Source organism: Oncorhynchus mykiss, chromosome 7, assembly GCF_013265735.2.
Source record: "Oncorhynchus mykiss isolate Arlee chromosome 7, USDA_OmykA_1.1, whole genome shotgun sequence".
In the NCBI taxonomy this organism is placed as follows: domain Eukaryota; kingdom Metazoa; phylum Chordata; class Actinopteri; order Salmoniformes; family Salmonidae; genus Oncorhynchus; species Oncorhynchus mykiss.
Window position 1 is genome coordinate 57,519,077 of NC_048571.1, and position 19,384 is coordinate 57,538,460.

A 19,384-nucleotide genomic window follows, 5' to 3' on the forward strand; every position below is an offset into this window, starting at 1 on the left:
AATCCTAGGTGTAAAATAAATAATGTTGACCTCTCCGAAAGTATTATTATCAAAGTAAAACAAGGTTCTCCACGATCGGCATATCTGTTTACGGCCATCAAAATGTTAGCCATTAAAATCAGATCCAACAATAATATCAAGGGGATAGAAATCCAGGGCTTTAAAACAAAGAAGGTGTTATTGTATACTGAGTCATGTTATTTTAAATCCACAATTTGGATCCCTCCACAGCCTCAGAACAACAATTTTTCTAACCTCTGGATTAAAACCAAATTGTGATGTGTACTATATTACGTACTGGGTCACAAATACTTTTACATTACCATGTAGTTTACCAATAAAACGGTCTGATGGTGAAGTGGACACACTCAGTATTCATATCCCAAAATACATTGTCACTACAATAAATTAAACAGTTAACAAAAATAGATACAATCGTTACCATGGAAAGGAAATTAGCTGTCTATTTGTAGGGGGGAGCAGGGGAAAAAAAAATCACCTGGATTAACTCTTTAGTCATGTCCCAGATGACCAATTTGCGTAAGGCCCTGCTGACACAACTTGTTTTTTAAATTATATGAGAATTTAAAAAAAAAATGTATAAATCCACTTAATTTGGGACAGCAAGCCAGACAATTTAAACAGGCCTATTTATATAATGAATATGAATTCGGATGGCCGAAATTAGATATTAAAGCATTAGACCTTAACGGTTTCAGTCATGCATAAACTACACTTAAATCCGAACTGCTTCTCTAGCAGATTAGTAAGAATTGCACACCCAGTGTTGAAAAACGGCCTCAGATTACAACCTCTCACTTTAGGTTATTTGAAAATTAAATATCCACCATATTGCTATTTTTAAAACAAGCCGTAGAAAGTCGGTTGATATTTTGGTTTATACCACCAGAAAAGACAGAACAAATATTATGGTTAAACTCAAATGTATAAACATTTAAAAACCATTTCTGGATAAAATTTTTAAAAAAAAGTATAATCTGTGTAAATTATATCATTAATAGGACTGGTGGAGTTAGTCTAACAAGCAGCAAAAAAAGGAAATGTCTGCTCTATCCAAAATTACCAACTAAAAGCAGCATTACTGCAACAATGGAATGAGGCAAGTGGAACAGGGAGAAAGAAGTCAGCCCTGCATTAAAGACCAAAATTAGTTAAAGAAAATTACTTAATAGAAAGTATACCAGTTTAATTTAAGATCCATACAGATTGCAAAATAGCTGGGAAGAGAGTCGATGTACCGATTCCATAGCACATTGTTTATGAACGGATACGCAAAATGGCATAAAAAAATATTGTTTTCAATTATACAAAATTCATGCAACTAATAGATAGATATATAGATATATATAGATATATATATATATATATATATAGTACCTGTCAAATGTTGACAAACCTATTCATTCAAGGGTTTCTCTTTATTTAGTTAGAACCCATTGCCCTTTATGGTTGTGAGGTCTGGGGTCCACTCACCAACCAAGAATTCACAAAATGGGACAAACACCAAAGTGAGACTGCATGCAGAATTCTGCAAAAATATCCTGTGTACAACGTAAAACACCAAATAATGCATGCAGAGCAGAATTAAGCCGATACCTGCAAATGATCAAAATCCACAAAAGTGACGTTAAATTCTACAATCACCTAAAAGGAAGTGATTCCTAAACCTTCCATAACAAAGCCTTGACCTACAGAGAAATTAACCTGGAGAAGAGAAAGCTTGTCCTGGGGCTCTGTTCACAAACAGACCCCACAGAGCCCCAGGACAGCAACACAATTAGACCCAAACAAATCATGAGAAAACAAATCTAATTACAATGGAATTTACAAAAAAACAGAGCCAACTAGAATGGTCTTTGGCCATAAACAGTAAGTACATAGTGGTACCTTACCACTGTAAATGAGCCAAAATGAAGGAAAGCTTTGACTATGTACCGACTCCACATAGTCTTGCTATTGAGAAAGGCTGCAGAAAGCCGGTCTTCTCTTGAGCCAGGTCTGCTGTGTGCACACTGCCCACAAAACCAGATGGAAACTGAGCTGCATTTCCTAACCTCATGCCAAATGTATGACCATAGACATATTTCCCTCAGATTACACAGACAAAGAATTCTAAAAAAAATTAATCAAATTTTGATAAACCCCCATATCTATTGGGTGCAGTGAAGAACAAACACCATTGTAAACACAACCCATATTTGTTTTCCCTTTTGTAATTTAACTATTTGCATCTCATTACAACACTATATAAACATTATTTTGGAACTGTTGACTTCATCCATGTCACCTGCTTTGGCAATGTAAACATGTTTCCCATGCAAATTAAGCACCTTGAATTGAAAGATCTGAGTGAGAGCGAGCAAGGTTAGGCAGGGCGGAAAGCCTTCATGACACAGAAGAGCAGTCTCAGTGGAGTGACCAGTCTTAAAGCCTAACTGGTTAGGGTCAAGATTATTCTGAGAGAGAGAGATCGCAAGAAAGTTGAGACAGCACGCTCAGGTGTTTTGGAAAGAAAAGGGATAGTCTATAGTTGTTGACTTCAGATGAGTTGAGTGTTGGTTTCTTGAGGGGAGCGACTCATGCAATTTTGAAGTCAGAGGGGACACAGCCAGTGGTCATGGATGAGTTGATGTTGTAAGTGAGGAATGGGAGAGGGTCTCCAGAGATGCTCTGTAGAAGGGAGGGGATGGGGTTGAATGTGCAGGTTGTCGGGCAGCCAGACCTCACTAGTCGCAGGATTTCATCTGGAGAGAGAGGGGAGAAAGAGGTCAAAGCGTAGGGTAGTTGTGTGAGTGAGACCAGTGGACTCTAGGCTGAGTGAATGAGTAGCAGATGTAGTCAACCTTTTCAAAGTGGTTGACAGTTGTCCAAAGAGTGGAAGGGGGAGGACTAAGGAGGGAGGGGAAAGTGGAAAAGAGTCCCAGGTTTAGAGGCAGATGCTTGAAATTTAGTGGTAGAAAAGTGCTTTAACAGATACAGAGGAAGAGAAAGTAGAGGACAGAGTGAAAGGAGTATCAGTCCTGATAGTTTTCTTCCATTTTCACTCAGCTGCCCGCAGCCCTGTTCTGTAAGCTCGCATGGAGTCACTCAGCCACAGAACAGGAGAGGAGGGCAGAGCTGGCCGGGAGGAAAGAGCCCAGTGCAAGTCATAGGATGCAGAAAGGGCCCAGTGCGAGTCATAGGATGGGGAAAGGGAGGAGAGTAGGGTCGAAGAGGCAAAATCAGGAGACTGGAGGGAGAAGGATTTAACAGAAGGGAGAGATGATAGGATAGAAGAGGAGAGAGTAGTGGGAGAGAAAGCGAAGATTGGGGGGGGGGGGGGGGGGGTTGCAGTGAGATTAGTCTGGGAGGAGCCTCTAGTAAAGATTAGGTCAAGCGTATTGCCTGCCTTGTGTGATTTGGAGGGGATTGGGAAAGGCAGACATCTGGAGGTTGAAGTTGCCAAGAACGAAGAGTGGTGAGCCATTGTCAGAAAATGAGCTTATCAAGGTGTCAAGCTCAATGAGGAACTCGCCATCTATCACCTGTTTGGTGATAGATGACAATAATGTTAAGCTTGAGTGACAGCATGGAATTCAAGTGAGGAGATGGACTGGGGAGAGGGAGAAAAGAAGTTCCACTTAGGGGAAATGAATAGACCTGTGCCACCACCACAACAACCAGATGCTCTCAGACTATGAGAGAACATTGTCAGATGAAGAAAGAGCAGCAGTGTTCTCTGGGGTGATCCATGCCTCTGTCAGGGCCAAAAAGTCAAGGGACTGAAGGGCAGCATAGGCGGAGATGAAGTCAGCATTCTTAACCGCAGGTCAGCAGTTCCAAATGCTGCCAGAGACCTGGAATTCCACATGGGTTGTGCGCGCAGGGTACACTAAATTAGGAGGGTTGCAGCCAAGGGGTGGGGAGGCTCTGTAAAGCCTACAGGGAGCAGTGCGAACAGGTTTAGAAAACAGTTGCCAAAGCTACAAAAATTTGATCTGAAAATAACTTAAGATACTCAAGTGAGAGAGTGGTGGTATGGAGCCTTCCTCAAACAACTCCAAAGACCAGTCTTAGTTTTGTGACAAAACTGACATAGCCGCCACTTACAGCTACTGCTGCGAAACCAAGGGAGACTAAAGTACTAACACTAATTGCTAATTGCCAAGCAGAGGTGGAGAGCACGCCTCCCTGTATTAATTGCTGATTTCCTAGGAGAAGTGAAGCCACTCTCCCTCCAACACAGCCACTGATTACCAAAACAAGTCACAAATTGCCCTCCCCATGATCCTGGTTGATGTGTCAAAAACTATATGCAAATTATGAGCAGTCAGTAGATCACACACCAAGTAGGCCACTGGGAAGACAGGCAGCACTTAAAGTAGATGGTCATAGCTAGCAAAAAGACAGTACTAGATCACAACAGATATTAGGAGTTCTCTGGCTATAAGCAATCAGGACTCCGGGTCCAACGACTGTCAAGTCAACAACCTTCACCACTATGCCAAGAGGTCCGGACCACTTGAAAAGTTCGCTAGTTGTTTGGTTAAGGTTTGGTTAACATTACCCCCTTCCTTCGGGAGAGCGTGTCCCCACACTTCTTTATACCAAGTCCCTTACGTGTACATGCCTCTCCGATGGCCTAACAAGTGCCATCCCACTTCTGACACCAATGTAGCAAATGCAAGGGGTAGCCCCAATTGGGACGCAAACCCAGGTCCAGCAACTGTCAAGCCAAAACCTTAACCATTATTCCAAGAGGTCCGAACCTCCTCTTGACAAGGTCGCTAGGTATTGGGTTAAGGATGATACAATATGAAAAACAACAAACTGGTAAAACAAAGTAATTATCTTATGTAGGTGAGGATCTGGGATGGGCACCATTGTTAGTAATGTTTGAGTGAAACCCTCATGGCTGGACAGGTGTGATGTTCCGACCACACTGTTACTTCTTACTGACAGGGAACCCCTTCCTGTCTGGGTCACACGCTCTCAACTAATCACATTCTGATACAGACGAGTTGAGGATGAAGCAATCCTTCCCTCCATTATTTTATCCTCAGTAGCTACCTTATCCTTTGACAGTTGATATCACCCCTTCGATGCGACACTAGTCCTATTAGGGATGACTGAATCTAACTGTGATCATTTGAATGGATACAGCAGATATGGATCCTACCCACATCATGGCCTGTTGTTGTGTTCAAAATCAAACACTGCACTCAAATCATAAACAAAGTGATCAAAATGATATACACTCTCAGGCAGTCAGTAAACAATAGACCGAAAAATAGAAAACACATTGTTCAAAACATACAATTCTCAGGGAGAAGTACATTTTTAATCTAAAAAAAATATTCATATTTTTCCGTCATTGTCTTTTGATGAACGAAAACATGTTCTATCATAGTAGCTCAAAATTGATCAGAAATTACTACTCTGCTTTGCTTTATGCAATTTAGTTTTTTGTTCTTCCTCCTCGTTGTACCCCTATTTTTACAGTACTATACCCTACATCTCACAAACTTGTCCTTTGTCTCTGTGATACTGTAATTATTGTTCTTTGTTGATATGAACCTGCAATCAGTCAAAATCTATTGAGCAGTCAGTACTGTTAATAAATGGAAAGCACAATGTTCAGGGCCATACAATTTGTCCATTGCACAGTATACAGCCTACAATGCACTGTACTACAGTATACAATAATAAAAGGGACAAAAATCAAAGGAGTAAACATGTGATCAATGTGCTTCTTCTTGTCTTTGGGCTGGGTCAGGTCACTTTGTTGACATCACAAGCAATATTGTCCCTCCTGAGGCAACGGGGCAACTTGTGTGCCGTATCCAGCCCTGACATGATTCCTCACCTATATCACCACTGGCTAAATCCATGGCTTGCAGCAGATGTAGGGTTGGTGTAGGGTTGTCTATCATACACTTTCCATCTCCAAGAGGAGAAAAACTCCTCAATCGGAATCAGGAAAGGCGAGTATGGAGGGAGGTACAAGTTCATAAACTGCCCATTGATGTTAAACCATTCCCTTACCTGAGCAGCTCGGTGGAAACTGACATTGTCCCACACTATCACATAGGTGGGAATGGGATTCTCATTTAGCTCTTGACCTTGCTGCTCTTGAGCCTGCTGCTGAAATAAAATATATCTTAGATTGGCAATAAATCTTAGAAGGTGCTGGGTGTTATATGGCCCGAGTGTAACATGGTGATGTAGAACACAATATACTGTATGTAGGATTTTGTAAGTCGTACAGAGACAATGCTATACTGTAGAGTACAATTCTGATTCATATACATTGTATGTACGGAAGAGTAATGTCATTCACATAGTATGTGTTAGTACTGTAGACAATCTGGATTACAGTAAATGTTTCTGAATGTACACTTACTTGCACATACTGAGCTCGCAGTTCTTTCACCCCTGGTGAGTTGCGCTCAAAGGTACTCTGTATACTTGTTTCATTCGCATCCTGTTACGATGGAGGACACAGTCAATTGTGGAAATGCTCACACTGTCGATTCCCTGGAAGTATGTGTTGTCTTGTATCAGTCGTTCCTGGATTTCTCTGAGTCGTATTGCATTATCTTGAAGGACCATGCCAACTATAACGGCCTCTTGCTCCTGAGTGAAAATAGCTGTCCTTCCACCTGCATGTGGCAGCCTTACAATTCTATAAAAAGTAGTTGTGCAGTTACAAAACATATTCATGCAGTACAATACATACAGTGATTAACTTTACAAATGTCTATTGAAACAGCTGCATATAGTGTAGTACAGTAAATTTGCAATTACAAAAATACAGTAGTATACTGTACCTGTTCTCTTCTCTGAATGTCCTTACTATGGTGGACACAGAAAATCGGCTCAAATTGGGTTGCACTCTAAGTCCTGCTTCCCTCATTGTCAGTACATGGACAAGAACATGGTCTATAACTGTTGCTCGAATTTCATCAGATATTTCCACTCTTTGTCTTCCTTTTCCTCTTCGTCCCCCTCTTCCTCTTTCTTGCCCTCCTCCTCCTCGTCGCCCACCTCGCATACGCACTCGTCCTCGTCCTCTCACATTGTTTCTTCTATGCATTCTCAGACTTTCTCCTTCCCACCTTCAACAACCTGTTTGCTCTCTGAACTGGCTTATATTGGTTGTGTCGCATCATTTGAAACAGGTTAAATCAATTTTGAGTGGTTGTTTTCAATGAATGACATGTGTTCTCTATTTGTATTTGATTGTTGCCACTTGTGTTTACCAGTATGGATGGCATGTGCATTAGAGTGCAGAATGTGTTTTGAGAATGAGAATGTGTTTAGAGTTTTGCTGAAAAGTCTAAGTGAGATCTGCAAATTGTGTTTTACCATGTGAAATGGTTTAAGGTATTGACAACAGATGGCATAATTAGCTAAATTAGTCCAGGCAACTGAGAACTTTGTTCAGCCAATGGGTTTTAGTGTTTTAGCAATTGAGAAAAACTGTAATAATGTGGGAAAAGCAGAGGGGAGAATACACTTGCCACAGAGAACAGCCAACCTCTCCCCTCGGAATGCAATTAACCCATTTGACAGTGGTGATTCATATAGGGTGTTTGTGGTGTGTGTATGTGTCTGGCAGCTCAGCCTGTGTGCAGGGCAAAGAGGGGTCATGGGGCAAATGTAGACCCAAAATGGACAACGGAAGTCATCATGCACAGGAAGTCTTGGTTACAGCATTAGAATCAATAGAACCAACGTTTCCATTCACAACAAATCTCCTCCGTGGCAGATGAAAATAAAAAATACTATTTGGAAGATTGTTAATGTAATTGATGCTTATAACATGAGGCCATGTTTACTTCAACTGTTCACAATACATTCTACAACTCCACTTGGCGCCAACGTCGCCTGTTTTTCTCACCTTAGTGAGGAAGGAGTATCATTAAAAGACAAGTGTTTCAGAGCACAGTGTGTATCCATGTATAAATCCACTGTATTGTTGACTTTGAGGGGGAAGGTTCAGAACTGAGCGTGTGTTTGCATAGTTATTGTGAGGCTTTGACCTATGGCTATACTGCGATAAAAAGACTGTTGAACAAAAAGATAAGTACACCATAAAGAGTCAGCCAGCCTGTTCAGTATGTTTGGGTCAATTCTGTGCTAGAGAAGAATCATCTTCCTCAGTTTATAGCTTATGTGTTGTGTTTAATTGTCATCTAGTGGTGAAGAGTGAGATTACAAGGCAGTTTTCAACACCGACTGTATGCCCAGGAGAGGCTGAAAATAATTTTGGTATTTGGTACACTACATGACCAATGTAGACACCCGCTCGATTCCAAAATCATTGGCATTAATATTGACTGGCCTGCACAGGGCTCTGCATCATTGTACGCAGTGGCGTTAAGATTTACATTCACGACCTCCTGGGTGGCGCAGTGGTCTAAGGCACTGCTGCAAGCTGTACCACCAGAGATTCTAGGTTCGAGCCCAGACTCTGTCGCAGCCGGCCGTGGCCGTGGCCGTGGCTGGTAGGTCAATGGTGCGACGCACCATTGACCCAGCATCGTCCGGGTTAGGGAGGGTTTACCCGGCAGGGATAACCTTGTCTCATCACACACTAGTGACTCCTGTGGTGGGCCAGGCACAGTGCATGCTGACCAGGCTCTTGACCTACGCCTCTCCTGAGTCCGTATGGGAGTTGCAGTGATGAGACAAGTCTGTAACTACTATCAAAAGGATACCATGAAATTGGGGGTAACTGAAATCCAGTAACTGTTCACTAAGGGCCTAGCCCAAACCATTAAAATCAAGCCTAGATTTCTCCTCCACCAATCTGTACAGTTGGAACTATGCATTGGGGCAGGTAGCGTTCCCCTGGCATCTGCCAAACTCAGATTATTTTTGAAGCATCACTCCAGAGAACGCGTTTCCACTGCTCTAGAGTCAAATGGCCGCGAGCTTTATACCACTCCAGCCAACACTTAGGCTGAACTTAGGCTGCGTGGCTGTGTGGCTGCTCGGCGATGGAAACCCATTTCATGAAGCTCCCGACTAACAGTTATTCTGCTGACGTTGCTTCCAGAGTCAGTTTGGAACTCGGTAGTGAGTGTTGCAACCGAGGACTGACAGTTTTTACATGCTACGTGCTTCAGCACTCAACGGTCCAGTTTTGGAAGCTTGTTTTTCCCTACCACTTAGCGCCTGAGCCGTTGTTGCTCCTAGACGTTTCCATTTCACAATAACAGCAATTGCAATTGACAGGGACAGCTCTAGAAGGGCAGAAATGTGATGAATTGACTTGTTGGAAAGGTGGCATCCCATGACTGTGCCACATTGAAAGTCACTGAGCTCTTCAGTAAGACCATTCTACTGCTAATGTTTGTCTATGGCGATTACATGTCTGTGTGCTCGATTTTAGTCACCTGTCAGCAACGGGTGTGGCTGAAATAGCCGAATCCACTCATTTGAAGGGGTATTGACATATTTCTGACCATGTAGTGTATTTTATTAGGATCCCCATTAGCTGTTGCGAAAGCCGCAACTACTCTTCCTGCGGTCCAACACAGGACATGCAACATGACATAATACAGAACATTAATAGATAAGAACAGCTCAAGGACAGAACTAGATACACTTATAAACAGCATACATGCCCTACATAGTGTAGCAATGAATACACATAAAATATCTTGGTCAAATAATGTGGCGGCAGGTAGCCTAGTGGTTAGAGCATTGGGCCAGTAACCGAAAGGTTGGTGGATTGAATCCCTGAGCTGCCAAGGTCAAAATCTGTCATTCTGCCCCTGAACAAGGCAATTAACCCACTGTTCCTAGGCTGTCATTGTAAATAAGAATTTGTTCTAAACTGACTTGCCTAGTTACATGAAGGTAAAAATAGCAGAGAGGCTGTGAGGTGTTGCTTTTATCCATTTTTTAAAAACCAGGTCTGCTGTTCATTTGAGCAATATGAGGTGGGAGTTCCATGCAATAATGGCTCTATATACAGTAATACTGTACGCTTCCTTAAATTTGTTATCGATTTGGGGACTGTGAAAAGACCCCTGGTGTCATGTCTGGTTGCGTAAGTGTGTCAGAGCTGTGCGTAAGTTGACTATGCAAACAATTTGGAATTTTCAACACATCAATGTTTCTTATGAAAATAAGTGATGCAGTTAGTCGCTCATTAACTCTTAGTCAAGAGAGACTGGCATGCATAGTATTTATAATAGGCCCGTGCAAGACGTGCCGCTCTGTTCTGGGCCAGCTGCAGTTTAACTAGGTCTTTCTTAGCAGCACTTGACCACATGACTGGACAATAATCCATATAAGATAAAACTAGAGCCTGCAGGACTTGATTTGTAGAGTGTGGTGCCAAGCAGATAAGCAGAATTTATCTTTATTACAGACAGACCTCCCCATGTTTACAACCATTGAATCTATATGTTTGACCATGACAGTTCACAATCTAAGGTAACATTAAGTAATTTAGTCTCCACAACTTGTTCAACAGCCACACCATTCATTACCAGGTTCAGTCTGGTGCTTAGAAAATGATTTGTACAAAAATACAATGCTCTTAGTTTTAGAGATGTTTAGGACCAGTTTATTACCGTGTCCATTCCACAACTGACTGCAACTCCTTGTTAAGGGTGTCAGGTACTTCAATAGCTGTGGTTACTGACACAGTACATGTGTCACACCCTGATCTGTCTTTGTGATTGTCTCCACCCCCCTAGAGGTGTCACCCATCTTCTCCATTATCCTCTGTGTATTTATACCTGTGTTCTCTGTTTGTCTGTTGCGAGTTCGTTTTGTTCATCAAACCTACCAGCGGTTTCCACCTTGCTCCTGTCTCATCTTTAGTTCCTGGTTTTCTAGTTTTGCTTTGTGGCCTTATGGCGGGGGTCCAAACCTTGGCTGAACGCCATGCCCGGGTGTTGGACAGTTTGATGGAGCAATTCCACAGGTTGTCTGGGAGGCAGCCTACCATGGTGGTAACCCCACAGCCCCTCAGTAACTCAGCTGTTAGCATCGCTGTCTCATCAGGCACTCCACCTTCTCGGGAGCCACGCATACCTCCCCCGGAAAGCTTCAAGCTTTTCTAGCTCAGTGTGCCCTCATCTTCGAGCTTCAGCCCTCCTCCTTCCCCTTGGATCGCTCCAAGATAGCCTACCTCATCACGCTGATGTCCGGGAGGGCCCTCACTTGGGATACTGCTGTATGGGAACAACAGCCGGCCATATTAGCCTGGAGGGGTTTGTGGGAGAGGTGAAGAATGTTTTTGATGCCCAGTTCACTGGGAGAGAAGCTGCCCGGTAGCTAATCCAGCTTCGGCAGGACTCCCACAGTGTGGCAGACTATGCGGTGGATTTCCGCATGTTGGCAGCGGAGAGTGCTTGGAAACAGGAAGCGCTGTTTGATATGTTCCTGCACAACGTCTCAGAGGAGGTCAAGATGAGCTTGCTGCTCGGGAGTTACCTACGGATCTCGTTTCCCTCATTGCTTTGACCATCCGAATCGATGGCTGATTACGGGAACAACGGAGAGAGAGGAAATTCGATTTCGCTCGCACATCCAGGGATCCCACCCGAGTCCTCCCGGAAGTCCCCGATGGTCCCGTTGCCGAAGAGAACCCGAGGCTTCCCTACTTCCCTTGAAAGTCGCCGAAGACGGCTGAGTAACTGCTTCCCGAGCCTATGCAACTAGGCAGAGCTGGGCTGTCGCCAGCGGAACTGCAATACAGGAGCAACACGAAGAGTTGTCTGTATTGTGGGACTCTTGGTCATTTTGTGTCCTCTTGTCCTTTAAAAAAGACCAAGCTCACTGGCAGGAGTGAGTATTCTGGTGGGCCATATGGAGAACTTTTCTGCTTCCCTTGCTCGCACCCCTTTTCATGCCATTCTGCTGTGGGGAAACCAGTCTAAATCTCTCTGGGTCCTCATTGACTCTGGGGCCAATGAGAGCTTTTTGGACGCTACCCTGGCTTCCGAGCTGAACATCACCATTCAGCCCCTCTCCATGAGGATGTTAGAGCGCTGGACGGGCGCTGAATAGGCTGGGTCACTCATAATACCACTTCTATCAACCTACTATGGGTGTCAGGGAATCACAGCGAGACTATTACATAGTCTCCTCAGATTTCCGTGGTTCTGAGATTCTCCTGGCTTTAGGGAAACAATCCCCTCATCAACTGGTCTACTGGTGCCATCATTGGCTGGAGCCCGTTCTGCCACGCCCATTGTCTGAAGTCAGCACAACCTGCCCTGGGACATCTTCCTGGGGGCTTGAAAGGTGCCATGGACCTCTCCGCCATTCCCACAGAGTACCAGGACCTTCAGGAGGTGTTCAACAAGACCCAAGCAACTTCGCTTCGCCCACACCGACCACATGACTGCGGGATTGTCCTTCTTCCTAGCACCACTCCGCCCCGGGGATGACTGTACTCACTTTTGGGACCGGAGACCAAGGCTATGGAGACCTAAATTGGGGACTCCCTAGCTGCAGTATCTATCCGTCCTTCATCCTCTCCCGCCGGCGCATGGTTCTTCTTTGTGGAGAAGAAGGACAAGACTGCCTGTGCATCAACTAACGGGGACTCGATGACATGACGGTGAAAAACCGCTACCCGCTACTCCTCATCTTCTCTGCCTTCAAGCCGCTCCAGGGGGCCACTGTGTTTTCCAAGCTGGATCTACGGAACTCCTACCATCTGGTGGGAATACGGGAGGGGGATGAGTGGTAGACCGCCTTCAACACGGCCAGCGGCCACTACGCGTATTTGGTCATGCCATTTGGCCTCACCAACACCCCTGCTGTGTTTAGCACTGGTAAATGATGTTCTCCGCGACATGTTAAAATGGTTCGTCTTCGTCTACATTGATGACATCATCGTCTTCACCTGCTCCCCCCAAGAACATGTGCTCCACGTCCGTCAGTTTCTTCAACAAATCCTGGAGAATCAGCTGTTTATTAAGGCAGTGAAATGCGAGTTCTATTGCTCCACCATCCCCTTTCTGGGGTACATCATCTCCGCTGGGAGTGTCCAGATGGATCCCAGGAAGGTGAGAGCGGTGGTGGCCTACGTCCATGGTGCAGCTGCAACGTTTCCTGGGGTTCACCAACTTTTATCGCTGCTTCACCCGGGGTTACAGCCCCCTGGCTTACCCCCTGTCAGCACTCACCTCTCCCAAGGTTCCGTTCACATGGTCCCCTGTTGCTGACCGGCCGTTCCGGGACATCAAACACTGCATCACCACTGCTCCCATCTTTGTTCAACCTGACCCTTCCTGTCAGTTCGTGGTGGAGAATGATGCTTCTTGATGTAGGAGTGGGGGTGGTCCTGTCCCAGCGTTCTGCCCTGGACCTGAAGCTACTTCCCTGCACCTTCTTCTCCCACCGCCTCAACGCCACAGAGAAAAACTACAATGTGGGGAATCGTGACCTTCTCGCAGTGAGGATGGTGTTGGAGGAATGGAGGCACTGGCTGGAAGGGGCAGAGCATCCGTTCATTGAATGGACCGACCACAAAAACCTGGAGTATCTCCACACAGTCAAATGCCTCAACTCCAGGCAAGGCAGATGGGCCCTGCTGTTCACACGGTTCAACTTCTCCCTCTCATATCGGCCGGGCTCCAAGAATGTCAAGCCGGATGCACTGTCTCACCACTATAGCCCCACGGCTATTACCCAGAGCCCGACACCATTCTGCACACCTTGTGCCTGGCGACGGCACTCAGCTGGGGTATAGAGAAGCAGGTCCGGGAGGCGCAGCATTCCCAGCCGAACCCCAGTGTCCCTGACGTCTCTCATTTGTCGCCGCTTGCATGGTTTATGCACAAAACAAGACTCCTCGACTCCGGCTCGTTTCTTCCAACCTCTGCCTGTCCCTGGTCTCACATCTCCCTCGACGTTGTCACGGGGCTTCCCCCATCTGATGGCAACACCACCTCCTGGTATCGACGATTAACAGATCGCCACCGGCCCCCGGCTCTCCGGTATCGTCTTGGGCAGAAGGTATGGCTGTCCACCCGGAATCTGCCCCTCCGGGTGGAATCCCACAATCTATACCCTCTGTTTATTGGCCCGTTTCCCATCTCCAAAATCAGAGATTTGTCTTCTGTTGCCCCGGGCCTTCATATACATCCTACCTTTCGTATGTGCAGAGTTAAACTCATGTCTCACAGCCCTTTGTCTCCTGTTTACTTCCACACTGTCTGCACCTGGGTCTTACCTTCAAACCTGATAATATGGTTGAATCATCATCATACACTACCGGTCAAAAGTTTTAGAACACCTACTCATTCAAGGTTTTTTCTTTATTTTTTTAAACTATTTTTTGCATTGTAGAATAATAGTGAAGACATTAACACTATGAAATAACACATATGGAATCATGAAGTAACCAAAAAAGTGTTAAACAAAGATTCTTCAAAGTAGCCACCCTCTGCCTTGATGACAGCTTTGCACACTCTTGGCATTCTCTCAACCAGCTTCACGAGGAATATATATTATATTTGAGATTCTTCAAAGTAGCCACCCTTTGCTGAGGGTACCAAAAAATACTTCAGATATTGTTGGTACCCTCTCCCAGATCTGTGCCTCGACACAGTCCTGTCTCGGACCTCTACGGACAACTCCTTCAACCTCATGGCTTGGTTTTTGCTCTGACATGCACTGTCAACTGTAGACCTTATATAAACAGGTGTGTCTTTCCAAATCCTATCCAATCAACTGAATTTACCACAGGTGGACTCCAATCAAGTTGTAGAAAGATCTCAAGGATGATCAATGGAAACAGGATGCACCTGAGCTCAATTTTGAGTCTCAGAGCAAAGGGTCTGAATACTTATGTAAATAAGGTATTTCTGTTTATATATGTTTAATACATTTGCAAACGTTTCTAAAACCCTGTTTTTGCTTTGTCATTATGAAGTATTGTGTGTAGGTTGATGAGCGCAAAAAAAAAACTATTGAATCCTTTTTAGAATAAGATTGTAATGTAACGAAATGTGGAAAAAGTCAAGGCGTCTGAATACTTTCCGAATTCATTGTAGCTCTGAATCCATGATATGGCAGAGGATGAAACGTTTCCTTAACAACAGGTAATGGACAATAATATAAAAGGCTGCACTGAAATCTAACAGTACAGAATAAGAATGAAACAAGAATGATATAGAAGAATACTACATACAGGTAGGAAGTGGATGCACTCCATGGAATTATTTTGTTAAGCTTCTTTTGTTTTATTTTCTAATCAAGTTAGAAGAATACCTCATTGAAGCCATACTTACTGTAGAAGTATTCATCCAGTAGTTTGTGCTTTTTAATAACATCCTGAGAATGAAGCTATTCATTAATACGTACATTTGACATGAATCAATTGTCAATACAGAGTGCACTAATTACAAACCAAAACATATGAACCGAAAACCAGTATTGCATGTAATCATGAGTATAAAATATTTTTTTTAAAGAGGGATTTTAAAAAGAGCAACATATCTTACATAGGATTAAAGAACATACACCATTTGATATATACTTTAAACCAGACATTACATGATTAACCTTCTCACACCTATATAATTCCTATTGCCATAGCAATCCATAGGCAACCCATTCAAATATGTAGGTTTCAGTGGAGGCTGCTGATGGGAGGATGGATCATAATACTGGCTGGAATGGAGTAAATGGAATGGTATCATGGTTGTGTTTGATACCAATACATTCTGTCCATTCCAGCCATTCCAGTCCTCCCCTCAGCGGCCTCCATCAGTGGGTATAGTCAACTCCTGATGATTGCACACTCTGTTTCAGTAGTGCAGTTAATTCATATACATTATTTTGACATGCTCCAGATATATGGATGCTATGTCTGCATGCATGCTATATGCACACTCCAGTTAAGTGCATGTCTTCATGCTAGTCCAAGCGACTGCATACTGTACTGTACTGTATGTCAGGAGTTGGCTAACTTAGGTCTTAGAGATGGGTGTACACTAACATGTCACTTGCATCTACAGTAAGGAATATCAAACTGTTGACAAACTGCACACATTTCATACACAACAAATAAACAGTATTTATCTCAGTAACAATACAACATGTATTACCTTGCTCTAGTCTCTACTCCCTGTTAAGATCACATCTATATCTCCAGTTAAAAACGTTTAAGGCAAGGCAAGCAGTAAATCTACAACAATAGATGCAAAAGTAAAAAAAATATTGAATACCTTGAGAAACTCTATAGGGAGATCACACACAGTGAAGAGGAATCTTTACATTACTAAAACTCTTCTGAATAACTTATTTACAGAGAAAGCCAGCTCCTCGTGTGTGTAGAACAGGGATGTGCAACTGGCTACCTTTTTTTTAATAGAATACACAAGGCGCAATTTCGAAATGTGGTTGTGCCCACGTGGGTACGCAGACCCGCAAGTAACTACGGCTCCTCATGATGAGTTCAGATTTTTAGTGGGCCTACGCCCATCAAAGTTGGCTATCCCTGGTGTAGAATATTTTGTACAATGTGAGTCAGTATGGTGATAATTGGGATCTATTCTCTGTGTGTGTAGCCTGTGTGATATAAGTTCTCTCACTGTGTGTTGGAGTTGAGTGTGCATAGACAACCCAGCAGAGGGCACTGTTCTGTGTTTGTGGCATTATTTCCCCATCCTTTCTATTCCTCTGTAGATCTTAGGAAACATACTGCACTTGTCCCAGAGCAGCAGCCATTATGAAAGCACTGGAACCACTGATCTTGAATAGAATGTTCTAGAATTCAGAATCTTCTTGTGGTCATCCTGCTGTCAATCATCCTGTAAGGGTCATGTCCTCTAGCCTACAGACACTCCTCTTTCACATACAGGATCTCATGGGCTGAACTAGGGACCTTAAAGACAGTTAGACAGAGACAGACGGTAAATGGCGAGTGTGTGTGTGTGTGTGTGACAACAAGCACAGCAATATTCCAGCACCTGGTTGACTCCTCCCACCACCAGCAAGCGGTCCCTGATGACGATGGACGAGGCAGAGCATCGCGCTATTGCCATGGGAGCCAGTCTCTCCCACTTCCTCTTCTGAGGGTGGAAGGCTTCCACCGTGTCCAGAACTGAAGGCTGGTGACCTGGGGACCACGCACGGTCATCATACGGTGTTCATACAGTCAATATACAGTGCATTCGATAGTACATTATTCAGACCCCTTGATTTTTTCCACATTTGCTACGTTACAGCCTAATTCTAAAATGGATTAAAAAAAATTAAAATCTCCAATCTACACTCAATACCCCATAATGACAAAGCAAAAACATTTTTTGACTATATTCTATCTACATTGTAGAATAATAGTGAAGACATCAAAACTATGAAATAACACATATGGAATCATGTAGTAACCAAAACAGTGTTAAACAGATCAAAATATACTTTATATTTGAGATTCTAGCCACCCTTTGCCTTGATGACAGCTTTGCACACTCTTGGCATTCTCTCAACCATCTTCATGAGGTAGTCACTTGGAATGCAATTCCATTAACAGGTGTATCTTGTTAAAAGTTAATTTGTGGAATTTCTTTCCTTAATGCATTTGAGCCAATCAGTTGTGCTGTGACAAGGTAGGGGTGGTATACAGAAGATATTTGGTAAAATACCAAGTCCATTTATGACAATAACAGCTCAAATAAGCAAATAGAAACAACAGTCCATCATGACTTTAAGACATGAAGGTCAGTCAATTTGGAAAATTTCAAGAACTTTGAAAGGTTCTTCAAGTGCAGTCACAAAAACAATCAAGCGTTATGATGAAACTGGCTCTCATGAGGACTGCCACAGGAAAGCAAGACCCAGAGTTACCTCTGCTGCAGAGGATAAGTTCATTAGAGTTAACTGCACCTCAGATTGCAGCCTAAATAAATACTTCACAAAGTTCAAGTAACAGACAAATCTCAACATCAACTTTTCAGAGGAGACTACATGAATCAGGCCTTCGTGGTCTAATTGCTGCGAAGAAACCACTACCAAAGGACACCAATAATAAGAAAATACTTGCTTGGGCCAAGAAACACGAGCAATGGACATTAGACCGGTGGAAATCTGTCCTTTGGTCTGATGAATCCAAATTGGAGATTTTTGGTTCCAACCGCCGTGTCTTTGTGAGACGCAGAGTAGGTGAACGGATGATCTCCACATGTCTGGTTCCCATCGTCAAGCATTGAGGAGAAGGTGTGATGACGTGGGGGTGCTTTGCTGGTGACACCGTCAGTGATTTATTTAGAATTCAAGGCAAACTTAACCAGCATGGCTACCACAGCATTCTACTGCGATACGCAATCCCATCTGGTTTGTGCTTATCATTTGTTCAACACGACAATGACCCAAAACACACCTCCAGGCTGTGTAAGGGCTATTTGACCAAGAAAAAGAGTAATGGAGTGCTGCATCAGATGACCTGGCCTCCACAATCACCCGACATCAACCCAAGATGAGATGGTTTGGAATGAGTTGACCGCAAAGTGAAGGAAAAATAGCCAACAAGTGCTCATCATATGTGGGAACTCCTTCAAGACTGTTGGAAAAGCATTCCTCATAAAGCTGGTTGAGAGAATGCCAAGAGTGTGCAAAGCTGTCATCAAGGCGAAGGGTGGCTACTTTGAAGAATCTTTGTTTAACACCTTTTTGGTTACTACATGATTCCATGTGTTATTTCATAGTTTGGATGTCTTCACTATTATTCTACAATGCAGAAAATAGTGAACATAAATAAAAACCCTTGAATGAGTCGGTGTGTCCAAACTTTTGACTGGTACTGTAAGTATTCAGACCCTTTACTCAGCACTTTGGCAGCGATTACGGCCTAGAGTCTTCTTGGGTATGACTTTACATGTTTGGCACAACTGTATCTGGGGAGTTTCTCCCATTCTTCTCTGCATATCCTCACAAGCTCTGTCAGGTTGGATGGGGAGCGTCGCTGCAGAGGCATTTTCAGGTCTCTCCAGAGATGTTCAATCGGGTTCAAGTCCGGGCTCTAGCTTGGCCACTCAAGGACATTCAGAGACTTGTCCTGAAGCCACTCCTGTGTTGTCTTGGCTGTGTGCTCAGGGTCTTTGTCCAGTTGGAAAGTAAACCTTCGCCCCAGTCTGAGGTCCTGAGCGCTCTGGAGCAGGTTTTCATCAAGGATCTCTCTGTACTTTGCTCCGTTCATCTTTCCCTCGGTCCTGACTAGTCTCCCAGTCTCTGTCACTGAAAAACATCCCCATAGCACAATGCTGCCACCACAATGCTTCACCGTGAAGATGGTGCCAGGTTTGGCATTCAGACCAAAGAGTTCAATCTTGGTTTCATCAGACCAGATAATCTTGTTTCTCATGTTCTGAGAGTCCTGTCAAGCGGGCTGTCATTTACTGAG

General features: G+C 43.8%; 1 protein-coding gene and 1 long non-coding RNA gene across 6 annotated transcripts in view; both read right to left on the reverse strand.

The window, feature by feature from the left end:
* Window positions 1–151: 151 nt before the first annotated feature.
* Window positions 152–4,097, reverse strand: LOC118965302. Its single transcript, XR_005052616.1, has 2 exons — window positions 3,661–4,097; window positions 152–2,765 (listed from the first exon to the last, which is right to left on the reverse strand). It is a non-coding gene; the product is annotated as an uncharacterized LOC118965302 (long non-coding RNA).
* An 11,103-nt stretch (window positions 4,098–15,200) lies between these two features.
* klhdc8a (kelch domain containing 8A) overlaps window positions 15,201–19,384 on the reverse strand; it is a 30,996-nt gene continuing 26,812 nt past the window's right edge. For 4 of the 5 annotated variants that reach the window (XM_036983606.1, XM_036983607.1, XM_036983605.1 and 1 more), the window contains one exon: window positions 15,201–17,104. In XM_036983606.1, coding sequence (XP_036839501.1) covers window positions 16,872–17,104 — 233 coding nt within the window. In that variant the 3' untranslated portion in view covers window positions 15,201–16,871. The remainder of the gene's footprint in view (window positions 17,105–19,384) is intronic. The other variant, XM_036983608.1, reaches the window with a different exon arrangement.